The sequence below is a fragment of the Alosa sapidissima genome, chromosome 18 (assembly GCF_018492685.1).
Source record: "Alosa sapidissima isolate fAloSap1 chromosome 18, fAloSap1.pri, whole genome shotgun sequence".
Classification (NCBI taxonomy): Eukaryota; Metazoa; Chordata; class Actinopteri; order Clupeiformes; family Clupeidae; genus Alosa; species Alosa sapidissima.
Window position 1 is genome coordinate 16875451 of NC_055974.1, and position 17556 is coordinate 16893006.

The 17556-nt window shown below is 40.1% G+C and overlaps 2 protein-coding genes across 2 annotated transcripts in view; both read left to right on the forward strand.

Moving 5' to 3' along the window:
* The window catches only part of LOC121689382 (titin-like), a 309974-nt gene that overhangs the window by 101792 nt on the left and 190626 nt on the right, over positions 1-17556 (forward strand). Inside the window, exons 41-42 of the mRNA XM_042069129.1 lie at positions 4852-5124; positions 5723-5989. Coding sequence (XP_041925063.1) covers positions 4852-5124; positions 5723-5989 — 540 coding nt within the window. The remainder of the gene's footprint in view (positions 1-4851; positions 5125-5722; positions 5990-17556) is intronic.
* LOC121689482 (low affinity immunoglobulin gamma Fc region receptor III-like) overlaps positions 6365-17556 on the forward strand; it is a 75165-nt gene continuing 63973 nt past the window's right edge. Inside the window, exon 1 of the mRNA XM_042069349.1 lies at positions 6365-6650. The gene's annotated coding sequence lies outside the window, so the exon portion shown is untranslated. The remainder of the gene's footprint in view (positions 6651-17556) is intronic.

Genomic DNA, 17556 nt, shown 5'->3' on the forward strand with positions numbered 1-17556 from the left:
AGCACATCCTAGTGGTGAGAATCAACACATCCTTTAATGAAGAGTACGGCTTAGGTGTTGCTACTCAGTGGTTTAATGTAGTTGTGCTGGGCCTGATTAGGTGTTGCTACTCAGTGGTGTAACATAGTTGTGCAGGTCCTCAGCACAATCATTTTCCATTTTCTACTGGTTGTTGTTGTTTGCTCTTGAAAGGTGGTTTTGAGGATCAAACACAGTCTTATTCTCAAAACTGTCACTTAAGAAGGATGTGGTATACGTGGGTTATATTGACATACAGAATGCTCAGGTAGATGGAAAATGGAAGGAAATTTGTGTCAATTTCAATTCACTGATTGTGATATTGAATGAATTATTATAATACCTAATATTAAGTGTTATTTTCAAGGGTACAATGAGAGCATAGTTTTGTGTATGAGAGAGAAATGACATTGTGTTGATATATTTGTATGCATATGTTCTAAGTGATGATGAAAGGTACAGTCAGATATCATAGTCAGCAATCATCACTCAAGCCCAAAACATGTTTTGTCACCTCACAATCAGCTAGCTGCCCATCCTGTGAGTACACTTCATAAATAAAATGGTCTCTGTAGGCAGTCCAGGGTCCGAAAACTGGAAACAAACAAACTGGGCAGCCTGTCCCCCAAACAAAAGTGCAACACTGTGTGGAGTTTCTCCAGGAATAGTGAAGGGAGGGCTGAGCTGCCTCTCAGGGTTTGTTTGGTCCTTGATTGGATTATAATTTCCCCTTGGTTTGAATTTCCCCTTGGGGATCAATAAAGTATCTATCTATCTATCTATCTATCTATCTATCTATCTATCTATCTATCTATCTTATAATGCACATTGTTTTGGACAAAATAATCTAAACATTAACATAAACAAGTGTGATACCATGCACAATGGTTGACCACCTTTAAACGCTTTTAGTGAAATAACAGTGACATTGATGTTGGTAGTGGTGACTCTCGTGCTGAGAGGAGATAATGATAAAGTACATTTGCCCTAAAGTATAATATATTTTCACTTACTCTTGTGCGTTAGTGTACTCCTGAGTGGGTGTAGATTCTGTTCTGACCCAACAGCAAATCTCAGATAACAAATCATTGGTGAGTGTCAGAATCTTAATGAAACTGTGTGAAGAACTCTGATGAACTTGGATCGTTGTGTCTTTGTGTTTTAGCGCTGATCTTGTGTTCTTACTCTGGACATGCAGCAGAGGAAGGTAAAAGTGAATGTTATCATGTAATGTTTAATATGTTGAAACTTGAAATATTCCAGACAGTGTTTATCCCCACATCACAGACTAGACTCATTCAGTTTTCAGACTATATGTCTTTACATTCATCCAGTTTCCCTCCGTTTTCTCACACCTTCATGTCATGTTTGTCCTGTGATTCACAAAGGGACTTCCAAAGCTGTTATGGTGCTTGATCCTGACCAAACACAGTTCTACAGAGGAGAGTCTGTCACTCTCAGATGCAGCATAGAGGGACAAGACACGTCAGGCTGGAGTTTCTTCTGGCAAAAAGATAGTAGAGATAATTACCCACAACAAGGCTGGAGTGACAAGAATGAATACACACTACAGCCTCTGGATGTGTTCCATAGTGGTGACTACATTTGCCAGGGTCTCAAAGATAACAGAGAACAAAGCAAACAGAGTGAGAAAGTGAAACTGCAATTGTCTGGTGAGTTTTGGTCGTTTAATGTGAACCATAATCATTTTCTTCTATTGGATGTGCTAGCTGTAAATGTGCAGTAAAACTAAAAGACAGTTGAATTTCCAGGTAAGTGCCCGTGTCTATCTGGGGGGATTTTGTGTCCTGTGTATGTTGGAGAGACAGTCACTCTGAAGTGTGATTTAATCTTGATTATTATAATCTTGATCATTATCAGCTCATGTAAAAAAAATCCAAATAATCAAAATATTAGCATAAGGAATTTATCATACAAAAAATGTAAACCTAAGAAGAACTCTTATCAGCTAATTAAGTCAATATACTGGCAATGAATGATGATGTTGAAATTGACTTTTCCACTATATTCTATTATTTGAGATCCACCTGTATTTGAAGAGTGTGACTGTAGCAGTCTTTACATGTGATACATGGTAAAAGAAACATCCAAACTTACATGCAGTAAAAGAGTAAGGGATAATGTATAGAACGCCGGTCATTATTGGGAAAATAAGTCCCGACAGGGCGAACCGGACCCCAACGCGCAGCGGAGGGGTCTTGTTCCGCCCTGAAGGGTCTTATTATGACTGCCGCGCAGTCATCACGCAGAAGCGGCGGTCATATACTGTAGGTTTAGTCAGATTTTTTTTTTTTTTTCTTTTTCGCCGGGGTACACGAAACTTGGTGGACATGTAACCCCACATGGATAGCATGGAACCATCGTTTTTCTTTTTGATCTGTAGCCCCCCCGCTGGACTGGACCCCCCGAAAGGAGGGTAGGGCAGACACAGTTTTCTGTGAATATCTTGTTTTTCCGTATGTTTGCCTCCAGGGGTCATCTTAACCCATTCCATGTGCACACATGTGCATAAACAGATACACACGCACACACATACATTCACAGTAATCATACGTATGACACACACTCACACAGTAGACATTTGTACGCATGCATGCACATGCACAAACACAGGCACATACGCAGGCACACACACAAGCACGCGCACACACACACACACACACACACACACATAAACATAAACATGTACACGCACACATGCACACAATAATTTCTCAGAATTATGAACAGGCAAGATGGGGGTGGGGTTGTATAAAATGAATTTTACATGTGGAATCTATGAACTAATCATGTTTTGGTACTTGTTGTCTAACAGATAACAGTGAGAATTGAGTGTGGATAATGCAATTTAGTGAGACAGTTAGAATCATATAGGCTTTTCAGCGTGATTTATTTTTTTTGGAAAAAATGTGCTGGACTGGGCGGCGGTCATATTTTGTACCGCTCTGCGGTACATCTAGTTTTTCCAATAATGACCGGCGTTCTATACATTATCCCGCTTATTACACGCCTACTTGCCAAAACGAAACAATAAACTCCCCACTGTGTGACTCTTTAGCCTACATAGCCTAGGCTATAGCCTATGTTACCGTTTCGTCATGGCTTTTGGTGAGAAACAAATAGTTCGCAACAGCACACATTGGGCTTGAATCAAACTTTCTTTAGAACACAGCTGATCAACCGTCTACTTTCACTTTTGAATGAAGTTCCAGTCCTTGTGCAGTAATATGAAAGACGTAAATTAGAAGCACAAAGCCTATTTTCCTTGGCAGCGGTCTGTTATACTTAGCAACGGTCTGTTATTGAGAATTAGCAGACCAACGAATGTTGGGAAGGCCCATTCAAGTGAATGGAGCATTCTGCAGCACTCTGAAGAGCCGTGTAATAATAAGTGATAACATACTGGTTATCAGGTTCAGCAGGCCCCTTTATCATGTAATGAGTGTGCTGTTAATCAGTGTTGTGTGTGTCCCCGTAGCCCTGCCTACACCTACACTGAGTGTGCAGCCAGAGACTCCTGTGTTCACTGGAGAGGAAGTCACTCTGAAGTGTATTTATTCATTTTTTACGCTTTACCTCCCATAGCCCTGCCCACTGCTACAGTGACCGTAGAGCCAGAGAGTTCTGTGTTTGTTGGAGAGAGAGTCACTCTGAAGTGTGAGATACAGTCTGAGAGTGACTGGACGTATAAGTGGTTTAAAGGCTCCAGCAGTGATCATCTCTCTCAGCCTGACACCAGCACACTGAGCATCACAGCAGCAGCCAAGTCTGATGAGAGTCATTACTGGTGTCAGGGAGAGATGAGAGGCAGAGCTGTGTCTTCACTGATGAGTGGAAGTCTTTATGTTTTTGTTAAAGGTGAGTAACTTCTTGCATGAGGTATTATGTATCTTTGCTCTTAAGGTATAGCTCAACCTATAAGGGTTACTATGAAAGACTCTAACAGTCACTCTGAAGTGTGAGATTGAGCCTGAGGGTGCCTGGACGTATAAGTGGTATAAAGACTGGGACAGAGATGTAGTTTCTCAGGGGGACACCAACACATACTGTACACCATCACTGCAGCTGCTGAGTCTCGTAAGGGCCAGTACTGCTGTCAGGGGGAGAGGAGAGACAGACCAACTGCAATGCAACAAAGCAATACAATAACTCTTGATGTTAAGTAAGGGATAACGGCCGCCGAGGTGTCCTGTTATACGGAATTAATGGACGAGGGCGAGGGGCAAAAACTCCCCGACGCGCAAGTCAATTAATTCCGTATAACTGGACACACCTCTGTAAACACTGGAAACACGCGGTTCTGTTTAAAAAGAAGCTCACTAGTTCAGCTTGTTGTACAAGTTTAGCATGGACAGTTAGCTTGTTTACAGTTGATTCCATTGTTGGGAAGCCTGCAACCAAAAGATTCTAGAGCGCTGCCACCGTCGTCCTACTATGGTTGTTATAGTTACCATTCATAAGCATTGCTATGGAACGGTGTCCTGTTATTCAGAATTAAAGGCCACCCGCCAGCCAATCAGAAAAGAGTATTTCTTCTCTCCGGGTGATAAAGGTAACTATTGCATGCATGAGTGTGTGTGTGTGTGTGTTTGTGTGTGTGTGTGTGACAGTGAAAGGTTGTTGAAGGATTGATTTGATCTTTTTGTGCTATTCTGAATAGTAGGAATTTGAGTAGAGACAGATCATTCATTGAGGACCATGATAAGATGTATATTTCTGTCATATGGCTCTTTATACATTCAATAGTTCTTGACCCACACAGTAGAAGTCAATCAGTAAACTAATGTGTGTGTATTACATTGCCCTCCACAGCTCTGCCCACAGCTGCAGTAACTGTAGAGTCTCCTGAGGGTCCATACTACCCTGGAGATGAGGTCACTCTGAGGTGTGACATAGCAGAGTACACAGACTGGTATTGGTATTACTGGCGCAGAGGTAATGATAACATTCCCAATCAGAATAAACAATCCATCACCATTGCCCACCCTGACCAAGCTGGCCAGTACCAGTACACATGTGAAGGGAGTAGACAAAATAGACCAAAAACTTCCCAGCATAGTACTCCTGTCTCTGTCAGTGTAAGAGGTGAATACAGCTACACTAATTATATTTTAAATGATAATTATATCTATTTACTTGAGAGCTTCTATTCATAAACATGTTTACAATTTGTTTGTCACAACACAGCTTTTCCAGTGCCTACTCTGACAGTACAACCCAGCCCTGTGTTCACTGGAGAAACAGTCACTCTGACATGTGGAATACAGCCCTCAAGTGGCTGGACATATCAGTGGAATATTCTCGGGTCAATCAAACCCTCTGAGACAAAGACCTACATCATCAGCAGAGCCACTGTGTCTGATCAGGGGGAGTATTGGTGCTATGGAGTGAGAGAGAGAAGCAGGAAATCAACATATTACAGCAGCACTGTTCAATTTACAGTGAATGGTAAGTTTTAAACAAAAAAATACTTTTTTATGTATGTGTTCTCTCTAACTAAAAAGGATAAGCATATACAAAGGTATCATGTCTGAATCATGAACTGATACATGTTTAAAATATTATAGTACAATATTGCATTGATATGTCCACTATATTGTTACGAAGGTGTCCAATAGTCTAAACAGGACAGTTCACATTCATTCTCCTTGTCTCCTCATTCTCTCCATGTGTTCCTCTGCAGAGCTGCCTTTGGCTACACTGACTGTAGAGCCCCAGAGTCCTGTGTTCACTGGAGAGAACGTCACTCTGAAGTGTGTGATAGAGTCTCTCAGTGGCTGGACATATAAGTGGTATAAGGGGTCCAGCAGAACCCCAGTGTCTGAGGGAAACACCTTCACCATCAGAGGAGCTGCTGAGTCTCATAAGGGCCAGTACTGGTGTCAGGGGGAGAGGACACACAGACCCACATCATCACAACCAAGCAGGAGAATAACTCTTGATGTCAAAGGTGTGTGTGTGTGTGTGTGTGTGTCTGTGTGTGTGTGTGTGTGTGTGTGTGTGTGTGTGTGTGTGTTTGTGTGTGTGTGTGTGTGTGTGTGTGTGTGTGTGTTTGTGTGTGTGTGTGTGTGTGTGTATATGTGCTGTGTCACTTTCTAACGGCATTGAGATGTGTTTGACAATAACTGTTTCTTCCTGGTGGGCACTTAACCTGGACTTGGAGTGTGTAAGTGACTGAGTGACCTGAGATGATATTTGACTGCAGTATATTTAAAAATGATCAATTGTACTATGAGTAAGTGAGTGAACTGAGATGATGTTTGAATATTTCTCCGTTGAGTGTTTCCTTCGTTGAGATGTTACATTAGCTGAACATGCCACTGTTTCATCCTCTTTAGACTCAAAGCCCAAACTCACATTAACTCCAGGCCATCAGCTCCTCAAAGAAGACTCAGTGACTCTGAGATGTGAGTTGGGTGTTTCCTCCGATTTGGTGTTCTACTGGTACAGAAACACACAGACCTCTGATCCTTTGAACCAGACTGATGGAAACTCCTACAGTATCAGCTCTGTTAAAGTGTCTGATGGAGGACAGTACTGGTGCAGAGCTAGGAGAGGAGACCCAGTCTTCTATACTCAATATAGTGATGCAGCTGAGATAAAGTTTACAGGTTAGTAGTTTCATTAGAATATACAATTATTGTTATTTTGAACATGCTCTAGTGTGAGTTAATAGGATTCACTGTTTTTTTCTGATATCCAAAGTAATGCTGGGACAGCCCATTCAATTCAGTGGAACTTTCTAAGGACCATCTCATTGTCAGTAACAATAATGTCCTTGTACTGTACCTTCACTGAGTGATCACTGAGTTCAATATTTCAGATGCTGGGTCTTCTACGTTGGTGGTAGCAGTGGGTGTGGTGATGGGACTGCTTGTTGCCTTTGCTCTGGTGATTTTACTGGTCCTGCTGTATCGCTCCAAGAAAGCAAAGGGTAAGAGAACAAGTTTCCAACAGTTTATGAACATAATTTCAGTGTTTCTCATGCATGTTAATATGCAGACTTTCTCTTTTTTATATTTAGGTTCAGTTTCAGTGACGCCAAACCTGTAAGTAATTATTATTTGAGCCATCGATGAATCGTGTGTGTGTGTGTGTGTGTGTCATACACACCACTGTTTTCTTGATGAGAGGATCTCTGTCTCCCTCTAGTGGTCCACAGCAAAGCAACAGTCACAGTACAACCTCACAGAACAGAGTTTTTGGTAAGAAATTCCATTCATATAATGTTTACCTGATCTTCTTCTTTGTTGTTTCATTTTAAGCTAAGTATCTCTTCCTGAATCAGGAAACTGAGAGTCAGATCAATGTTGAGTATACATGGAGAGTTTCTGGTATGATATGTTTTCATTGTACACTGAAAGTGGCTCCCACGGAAATCAGTAGCAATTTTATAAAATAAACTGTATATTTAGAGCAATATATTGCAAAATCATTATATGGACAGAACTATTTTTTTTGTGGTCTGTATCTTCCACTAGGTGGTGCTGTGGCTGGAACTGGTGATGTGGTCTATGCCGAGATTGAGCTGAAGGATACAGACGAGAAAAAGAAAGAAGGTCTGTAATGTAGAATGTATACTGTATTTTATGCGTCTTCAAGACATCTGATTAGTATGCTGTATGCAAAGTATATATGTATGAGTAAGTCATCTGGTGTATCTGTTTGTTTTTAAACTTATTCCAGCCAAGAGACGTGCAACTATGTCCAACACTCTGTACTCCCTCCTGAGGCCAGTGAAGAGTCCAGGTAAGAGTATCTGAGCCATCTCTGTCTCCAACAGCTTTGTTCTTGTGGCTCATAATTCTGTCAAAACTCTTGCTCTAAATGACCCATGTGTCTTTACTTATGAAAACTTTTAGCAGAACACAGATTCACAAAGGGGGATTCAGGAATCAAACCCAAGCCAATTGTATGTCAGGTGGTGACATTACTACTACTCTAGCACACCCAGAGTTAATTAGCACATTCATTGATGAAATGAAAAAAAAAAAAAAAAAAACTTCTCATGGCTCGTTTTCCTGTTTCATATATATTAAGCTTAGTTGTAGACTGAAAGAAAACATCAATGAAACTCTCCATGGATTGTTAGTCTAGGACTAACTCTCTCTGGTCATGGTGTCTCTGCAGTCTCAGATGGAGGTGGGGACAGGTCCAGTGATGTGACGTATGCTAAACCAAAGAAACACAAGAAACAAGGTAAAGTTGACGCCTTGAGTGCCCCCTGATTATAATTCAATATAACATTATTGAGGCATTTCTGAAGAGTTCAAAATTCTTCATAAGAGCAGCAAAATGGTCTTGGCAAACTATATTCTAAGGATTCTTGCATGTTTTCTTTTCTAACATGAAGATTCAGCTGGCCCCAGTGATGTCACATATGCTGATGTACCGATTAAGATGAAACCATTGGGCAGTAGAGGTGAGTCATATCTCTGTCCTCTAAAGCAACAGTATGCAGGAATTTATGACTCTGTTTTCACTGTTAACTCATTTTGGTATCTTCATTATGATATAGTGATATGAAGGACTATTTAAGCCTGTTGTTCCCACAAGTGACCCATACACCACACTGTTTCATAGCAAGCCTTGTCTTAGTGACAGCTCTGCTTTTACTGAATATTTTTACATACTGTACCTTCAAGTTGTTATATTTAGCTTGCTTGTTTTGAACTAAATTTCCTTACTATTTTGCTAACTTGAAGCTGCTATGTCATTTTGTTTTAGCGAACCAACCACAGGAACATCTTTACTCTGCTGTCAAGCCTGGCTGTTCATCAAGTAAGGAATAATGTGCCCCAAGCTTTCAAAACAGATGGAAAGATGGGTTGTGATGGTTGCACAAAAGTACAGGGGAAATGGCAAGCAATCTGTGGAGTTTCTTGTACATGTGTGAAGTTAAGAAAGTTTCTAGAAGTTAATTTGGAAGAATTTGTTTGGGAAATCTTTCGGACTTACCCAAATTGTTAGATTGGGAACGTGTAATGTTACAGCAGCAATTCACATACTGTACATCACAAAAACACACATACATTTCAAAATAAGACAAAACACTGTGTATACAATGATATAGTCATGGACAAAATGTGTAAGGCCATCTTAATTTATTTTTTTCTTCTTCTGAATGCAGTAATTGCATTCGAAATTATTGATAAAGATGACGATTATGTGAGATTGTGTTGTCCTCACATCAGTCTATGGTAATATCTTTTTTCAATTGGCCATTACACAGTAAACATTTGATCATGCTACATTCTACTCTCTAACACCCTTAGTCATCCACCAATGATTCACGTCATGATCAAGAGCCACACATGAACATAGTTTAATCTGCTGGCATTAAGTGGTTGTCTGTCTTGGGAAGATGCAGTGATTTTATATTGCTAGTATTATTAACCGACATGTGCCTCTCTGATTTTGAGCTGTATTTTGTAAAATATCAAAAGAAATTGTGTACATCTGAACACATTGTCTTTTGGTTTAGACATTTTCTTTTAAAGCATTTTAATGTTTTATTAAGCATTTTCAACATACTATATTTTTGTACTGTATATTGGAAAGCCAAAAATGTAATAGGCCCAGCTTGACTCTATAGGTCATCATGCTATTGTAACATAGTGATCCCTTACTGTAATAATAATAATAATAATAATAATATTTATTTATATAGCACTTTTCAAGCATTGAGCACAAAGTGCTTACAGACAAACATGAAGAGCATTTTTTCTATGCACAAGTAACAAAAATGCCTAACGCAGCGGCGTAATCGCCAGCGTAGCCTACCCGTCACACGTGAAACATACAACATGTGAAACATTCAAGACGGATAACAAACAAACAAACAAAAACAAATAATAAAATAAATAACTAAGACATTTTAAAAAAAAAACTCATGTTAACTTAGTCCAGTTGGTTGCATCTAGTTAACCGGCTGAATAGTCCAAGGGCGATGATGAAGGCGCACAGCTGTGTCCAACCCGGAGGATTTAACGTTTTCCTGGCAGTCTGGAGAGCACTGGAAGCAATGAACAGTCTGAAGTCGTAGGTGATCCTACAGATCAGCAACTCGGTGAACATTGACAGCGACCGTTTGTTGTTCAGTGAGATCGCTGTCGTCAGAGTTCTTCAAACTTCCTTCTAACGTTAACGTTAGCCAAAGATCCTGAATATACAAAGATAAAGCAGCACAGGCTTCTACAATAATCTGAGAAAAAAATGATTTCTTCCATAGGGCCACAGTGTAAAGAATCTCTCGCTAGTCTCCTAAAAAGGCGTGGCACTAGTGAACCCTACGTCATAGGGGAACAGGAAGAACCCTTCTGTGAATCGTCTCGCTTTATCAACCGTCTCTGCGTTAGCCTACTCAATCCCATAGACAGTAAAAGAAATGGACGAACAGACTCCGTCGTTTTTAATGGGAGGGCACTGAGTCAAATAGAACGATTTTTCAGTTGGTCCCCCCAGTACTGCGCAGACTCACACTTAACTTTGTGACGTTAGCCATCGAACTGAATCTTGTAACTCATATGATAGATACACAGAAATTCTTCTCACACTTCCTTCGCCTTCAAAGTCATCAAAGTTAAACATTTATTTATGTATTATTATTAATATCATCCTCACCAAGTCGTGTTAATGTTGAAGCTACCATACATGATCATCTTCAAAAACAGTCAACAAAACAAAAAAGTTATAGCCTTGAAGCTAATCTTCTTTCAACTTTTCCGACCTACGGTCAATCCATCGAAAACCTCTGTAATGATTAGTGCCGTTTTTTAAAAAATTAGGTTTACTTTTTTATTATTATTAGGTTGCCTCTGTGTAATGCTTTACCTTAACATACGGTCGTGTATGCTAGGTTTTGCTTATGAGTTAGCGTCATAGACAGTAAGGTGGACTGAACTTCTTATCCAAACAATACGGTTATCTCCCTACGGCGCGATAGAGAGATTACGTCAAAGCTACCGAACAAGCTAACCATTCTTCTTACGGGTAACCAACGTTACGGACGAGGTAGTGGAGTCTGTTTTGCCTTTGTAGTGTTTATGTGGATTACACAGAAGCTTCAATATCGGCACAGGATATATGTTATATGAAGTTATGGTATTTCAAAAAAATCCTAGAATGAATGGACTTCTATGGGAGTTAGCAGAGAGGTGGTCCCTCCAGCCTACGTCGATTCTTCTACTTCCGGGAATTCGCCTGCCCCCTTGCTCAATCCAGACTCCAGGCAGCAGAGCATGGCAGCTCGCAGGTCAATCCAGTGGTCGCAGCAGCGGAGAAATCCTTTTCCGAAGCGCAGCGCCGTTCACGAATGGAGTACACCAGAGGCCCAGGACAAAAGCCAACTCCAACGTTAGCCATGGCTAGGTCCTCAGCCCAATGGACTTTAACGTTAAGTTAACTTAACGTCACAGCATCAACAGACTTGTCAGCAAATAAAGGACTAAGAATAACACAAAAACTACCCAAAAATAACGCAAATAAAGAGAGAATACATTTAACTAGACAAAAAAATAAACGGAACATTACATAAAATTACGAACATTACATAAAAACAAACAAAAACATGATGCCAGACGGAGTGGCGTGTCTCGCCAGCGTCCCCGTAACCTAGCAACAATGAAAAACGTAGATGTACTGTAGATCAAAGATTCTAGAGCGTAGCGCTCTAGAATCTTTGCTGTAGATGAATGCTGAAATTACTTTCAACTTCAACAGCTAGAAAAAGGGAGATGTCTGTAACATTTTGGAACTAGACTGTATATAAGGCTTATTTCTACGGAGCCCTGGAGGTGACATGAAAAAAAAAAAAACAGGTTTAAAAAAAAAAAAAACTGAGAAAAGGTATGTACTGGGGACAAACACCGACTAGGTTTGTGAGATCTTGAGTTTGTTTTTGTGAGATCTTGAGGTTGTTTTGCGAGATCTCGAGTTTCTTTTGCGAGATCTCGAGTTTCTTTTGCGAGATAGGCCTATTGAGTTTGTTTTGCGAGATCTCGAGTTTCTTTTGCGAGATCTCGAGTTTACCTTCGTTTTTTTTTTTCATGTCACCTCCCGGCCTCCGTATATTTCAGAGTATAAAGCTTTAATGTCTATAAACAGATTATTCTGTGTTGAGATCAGTGATATTACTCTGTGTAGAGAATAGTGTGATTTTATTTAACAGCTATATTACTTGCTGAAGAGGCAGCTTGATTAAAACATTTGCAAACCTTTCTCAGACCTGCTGCAAATTTGTTTCATTTTGTTTTTTTAAATTGTAGAGTATAATAACATATTTGCCAATTTGTCTCATAAAGATGTATATTATAAACATGTAATGGAAGTTTATTTTTGTTTGCTGTTTTATCACTTGACTTCAATAAAGCTTCCCCATTAAATCATGATGTTAATAGTAATAACAGAATCCATCATTTTTAAGGATGCTAAGGTTTGATATACCTCAGAGGTTTACCCCAATGTGGTTGAAAAGAAGAAAAGAAACCTCAGACCGAGGAAGCATAAACAGAAAGAGAAAAGCACAGGTTTTGTCTTTAGACTCCTTTATTGGGTAATGTGGGTTTGCTCAGGGGAGAACAGATCAAACCACATCCTGTTGGGGGTTACGCCACAAGAGATCTTGCCAGAAGTCACAGAGGATGGAGAGGCATGTAGTGTAGAGCACAGGGAATATGGTCAGACTCAGATGTGATAAATCCTGTATTTTGCCACCCTCCTCCTGCTTAACTACTGAGAACACCATTTGTCCCAGTTAAGGGTTTGGAGACTCCTCTCTTTGAGAATGCATTAGTAGTAAAGTGACTAATGCTATATTGTGCTGAAGGCTCATGGGTGTGAGACTGAGTGGCCATCTGTAAGAAGGCATCATGCACTCCAGAAATTATTATTCCTTATTCTCATGTAGAAGAGAACTGGATTGCATGAGAAAAGACCTGGCTTGTGTGAGAACCACCTAAAAAAGTATAAGCCCAAGATGATATCTGTATCAACTCAACACACCACAACAGCCCCAAGGCTGATATTATTTTGAGGAGGGGTAGTCAGAAGACAGGACATTTCAGGGCTATTTATAGTCAGCATGAGAAACACAAAGAAGCACTGAGCCAAGTGTGGTCCCTGTCCCCTGGCCGTGTTAGTCACACCACGTTGCAATTGCATACAGGGAAAAAGACCAATAATGAGAAACTTGTTGCATGTATGTGGAAGATTCAGGCCTTCCTACCTCTGTTTGACCCCCTCCACACAGAAGACAAACGTCTTCCTTTCAGAGGGGCTGAATTATGAATCGATCCATTGCTACAGTGACATATATCATGAGACAGACATTGTTAGCCTCTGCCGTTCTTTACTCGAGGACCACAAGCCACACAACACACCACATCCCACAACTCACTCTTCCAAAATAAAAATCTTCTTTCACAATTGACATTCCTATATTAAAAGTCCCCATTCACAAGTTACATTTTTGTGTTACAAGTACACAATTGTGTCACAATCCTTCCTACAATAGCATTCAGGTACGTTATCCCCATAGCCCTGCCTACTGCTACACTGAGTGTGCAGCCAGAGACTCCTGTGTTCACTCACTGGAGAGGAAGTCACTCTGAAGTGTGAGATTGAGCCTGAGAGTGTATATTATCACATCCTGTTTTTATTTGCATTTTACACAACGTCCCACCTTTTTCTGATTTGGGGTTGTATATTGAAGTTATATTCATCCTTTGTTTCAAAAGACGCATATTTAGTCGGTTTATTACTGAGTTTCTCAACCATAGGGGGACCCAGAGAGCAAATCACTTTGCGTTCGACATTTTATTAATTATTCCATTGTTCTCAATAGAACTCCGCACACCAGCACTCTGCTGCCACCACCGACGTGTGAATTACGATTCAGTTCTATTTTGTGGCCGCCGCTCCATAAAAAACTTAAGCGCTGATGTGCGCGGCAAGTGACCGGCACAATCAGGTCGGCGCTGGTGTCAACAGTGCTTTAGTGGCACAGTTGCAAAGTTATTCCCCATTTTGCAGCTCTGTTGTCCAACCAAGTTTGAAATCCTTGATATTGCGAAAGCACACTGTAAGGGGGACCTGGGCAGTTAGGCAAGGGCGCAGGAATAAAGTTTTAAATAATATTTATTTTTACAAAAATATTGAGCAACAATGCAAAATCATAGAAAAATGCTCAACACAAAAATAAGTTAACTAAAGAGTTCTTGGCCAAAATGAGGTCAACTAAACAGAACTCAAAATCAAGAAATAAAGAGCAACATAAGCATAACTGAACACAAAGAACTGACCTAACATACTGAGACATGGGGGAAACATTTAAGCTGGCTGATCAGACCAACAGAACACAAAAGGGATACAGACAATAAATAATATTCACATTGAAGACACAGACGAAGACAAAGATCAGTTCAACATAAATACTAAGTAAGTAAATAATATTTCTTAAGAGTGTGTCCATGAGAGGACCAGGCGGGGGTGACACATGCTACGTCACTGATTTTGATGAAACTTGGACAGTTTGAAGGGTCCACCTAAAAACTCAAAAAGCCAAAATAGTACAACATTTGAAACAACCCAGGGGGAGTTAGGCCCCCGTCCTTGTTTTAGGCCAAAAAAACTAAAAAAAAAGGCCCAAAATTGCATAAAATGTTGACATCCCTCCTGCTGTCAGATTTAAACACAGCAAAGTAACAATCCATGCCATCAAAGGTCCATCCAAGGTTAGTTTAAAACTGGAGTTACAAGGCGTAAGGTGTGACGGGTGTCAGTCCAGGACTGCACATGTCCACTATGTCACATGCTTTTTGGCGAATACCCAAAGAATAGCAATATTCAGACCTGAATATCTCCGATGAGCAACCTCCTTTTTTCAAAATTCTTTCTGCACATGAAAGGGCCATCTGTGGACTTCATAAATCAAAAGAAAAATGCTCGGCCTTTTAATTATTTTTGTCGTTGTAACCGCGTAAATAGTGTGATCCAGCCAGTGATTTCAAATAAATATCTATTTCAATGATTGGTTGTAACATAATGTTTAGGTCATTTATGGTGGACAAATGGAGATATATTATCATCAATCATGTCTACTGATCAAATCCAAACTAGATTTAATGTCCTAAGTGCAATATATTCCTTAAGGTAGTTCAAAATGACATCATTGGGTGACATACACCAGTATACCCGTAGGTCCAATATTTGCAAATGTGATATCTCCAACATATCTCAGGGCTAGAAACAGTCACTTGGATTCAAATAATAACTTGTAACATTTTGGTAGCCAAAGGTCAAAGGTCAAGGTCAATGTATATCCCTTTGTGGTGGATAAATCTAAAAAAATCCCTGACATAATTTCATATGTGATACAAATATTCACTTTGACTCACAGATAACAAATATTTGAATCTGGTGGTCAAAGGTCCAGGTCAAGGACCTTGCATTCTTGAGAAAATTGTATATCATAAATGCCTGTAGAGATGTTTTTTCAAATTTGGTACAAATATTCACTTGCACTTTTGTCTTCGTCATTCATCGGTGACCTCCAGAAGGCTCAACAGTGGTATCTGGCATCTCAGACCCAGCTCCCTCCACACTCATGATAGGTTGTCTACCAACCAATACCGACACATTTTTTGGTAATTTGTCTTTTTTGCTGTGGCCGTTTATGATCTGATCAGCAACACAGCCAAGCAAACTGCAGTCCCTTGATGTGGGCACCCACAAATACCAACAAATTCTTCAGTTAATCATCTTTTTTGCTGTGGCCATTTATGATCCCATCAGCAACTATACAACAAACAAAACACCAACCCTTAATGAGGGCACCAAGAAGTACCACCAAAGTCTTTGGTCATTCCTCTTCTTTGCTCCCACAGTTTCTGATCCAATCAGCAACATAACCAGACCAACTGTAAGCCCTTGATGTGGGCACCCACAAATACCTACACATTCTTCAGTCAATCCTCTTCATTGCTGTGGTGGTTTATTATCTGATCATTAACATACCCAGTCAAACCGCAAGCCTTTGATGCAGACACCAACAAATACCAACAAATATTTAGATACCAACTACCAACCATTGTCACAAATTCTTCAGTCATTCCTGTTTGTTGCTATGGCCATTTATGATCCGATCAGCAACATACCAACATACCAAGCAATATCATAAATTCTCCAGTCATTCCTCTTCAGTACTGTGGACACTTATGATCTGATCAACAACATACATATACAACTTGAACATGATATCCTGGAAACACAGAGTATTGTTATTATTGTTATTATCACATGATAATAACATTGTTATTTTTCATGTGATAAATGGTTTTAACATTGGAAAATGTTAATCTAGCTTGGCATTACTCCATTAGCACTGTTCCATTAGCCCAACACAGCAGACAGCGGTCATATGCAGGAATTAAAGTGGGAGGAACGCAGTTCCGCCGCCTCGGATAATTTAATAATAAATATATTCTTTCATACCAAACGATACAGCGCGATTATATTGTTAAAATAATTGGGGAGTTAATTTTCGTGTGTACAGAGGTGACCCGAAAAGCTATCAATTCTTGTCCAAAAAGTATTGCTACACCACGATACTCAATATGTTGTCCAACGGTGAGTCATTTTTCCCCGTTGCACCGACACTGGATTTTAGGGGTCCCCCACCTGCCAAATCCCACTTTAACCACAGGTCATGTGGCATGCAATGGAAACAGATTCACAAGTAATGTACATTATCAAGTTTTCAATGTTTCAGACAGATTTCCTTGTGGGACTCTAACATGAAGCTAGGTGGTTATACCATATCAGAGTCTCTGCTTTAAAACAACTTGTACTAATAAGCTGGGTCTACAGACATGTTTTTACGATGGATGGACATCGAGGTACAGTAGGCTACAAAACAAGTAAAGCCCAGGAGAGTACTGACTGACTTGCTATATACGAACACCCAATACCCATCCATAGTAATCATCATGTCCTTGTCCACGGGGTAACCATCATGTCCTTGTCCACGGGGGCAGCCGTGGCCTACTGGTTAGTGCTTCGGCCTTATTTGAAATAACTCCCTCAAGGTGTTTCCAGGATATTGTAAAAATACAGTAGGCCCATGTTGTTTTTTTGAGAGGTCACAGTAACATTGACCACTCAAATCTAATCAGTTCATCTTTGAGTGTAAGTGACTGTGTGTGTCGAATTTGAAAGAAAAAAAAAACTTCCTATAGGCATTCCTCACAAGAATGTGAGGTCACAATGACCCTGACCTATGACCTTTGACCATCAAATTCAAATTAATTTGTTATCTGTAAGTGAAAGGCCCTTTCCGAAACTAGCTACACTCTCTCCCTAGCCACTTGCACTCCTAACCAAGTGTTAAAGGAACACGCCAACATTTTGGGAAATTATCTTATTGTCTCTGCCAGAGTTAGATAAGATGATACATACCCTTCTCATCGGTGTGTGTACAGTACCTCAGTCTGAAGCACCCACTGTTAGCATAGCTTATCA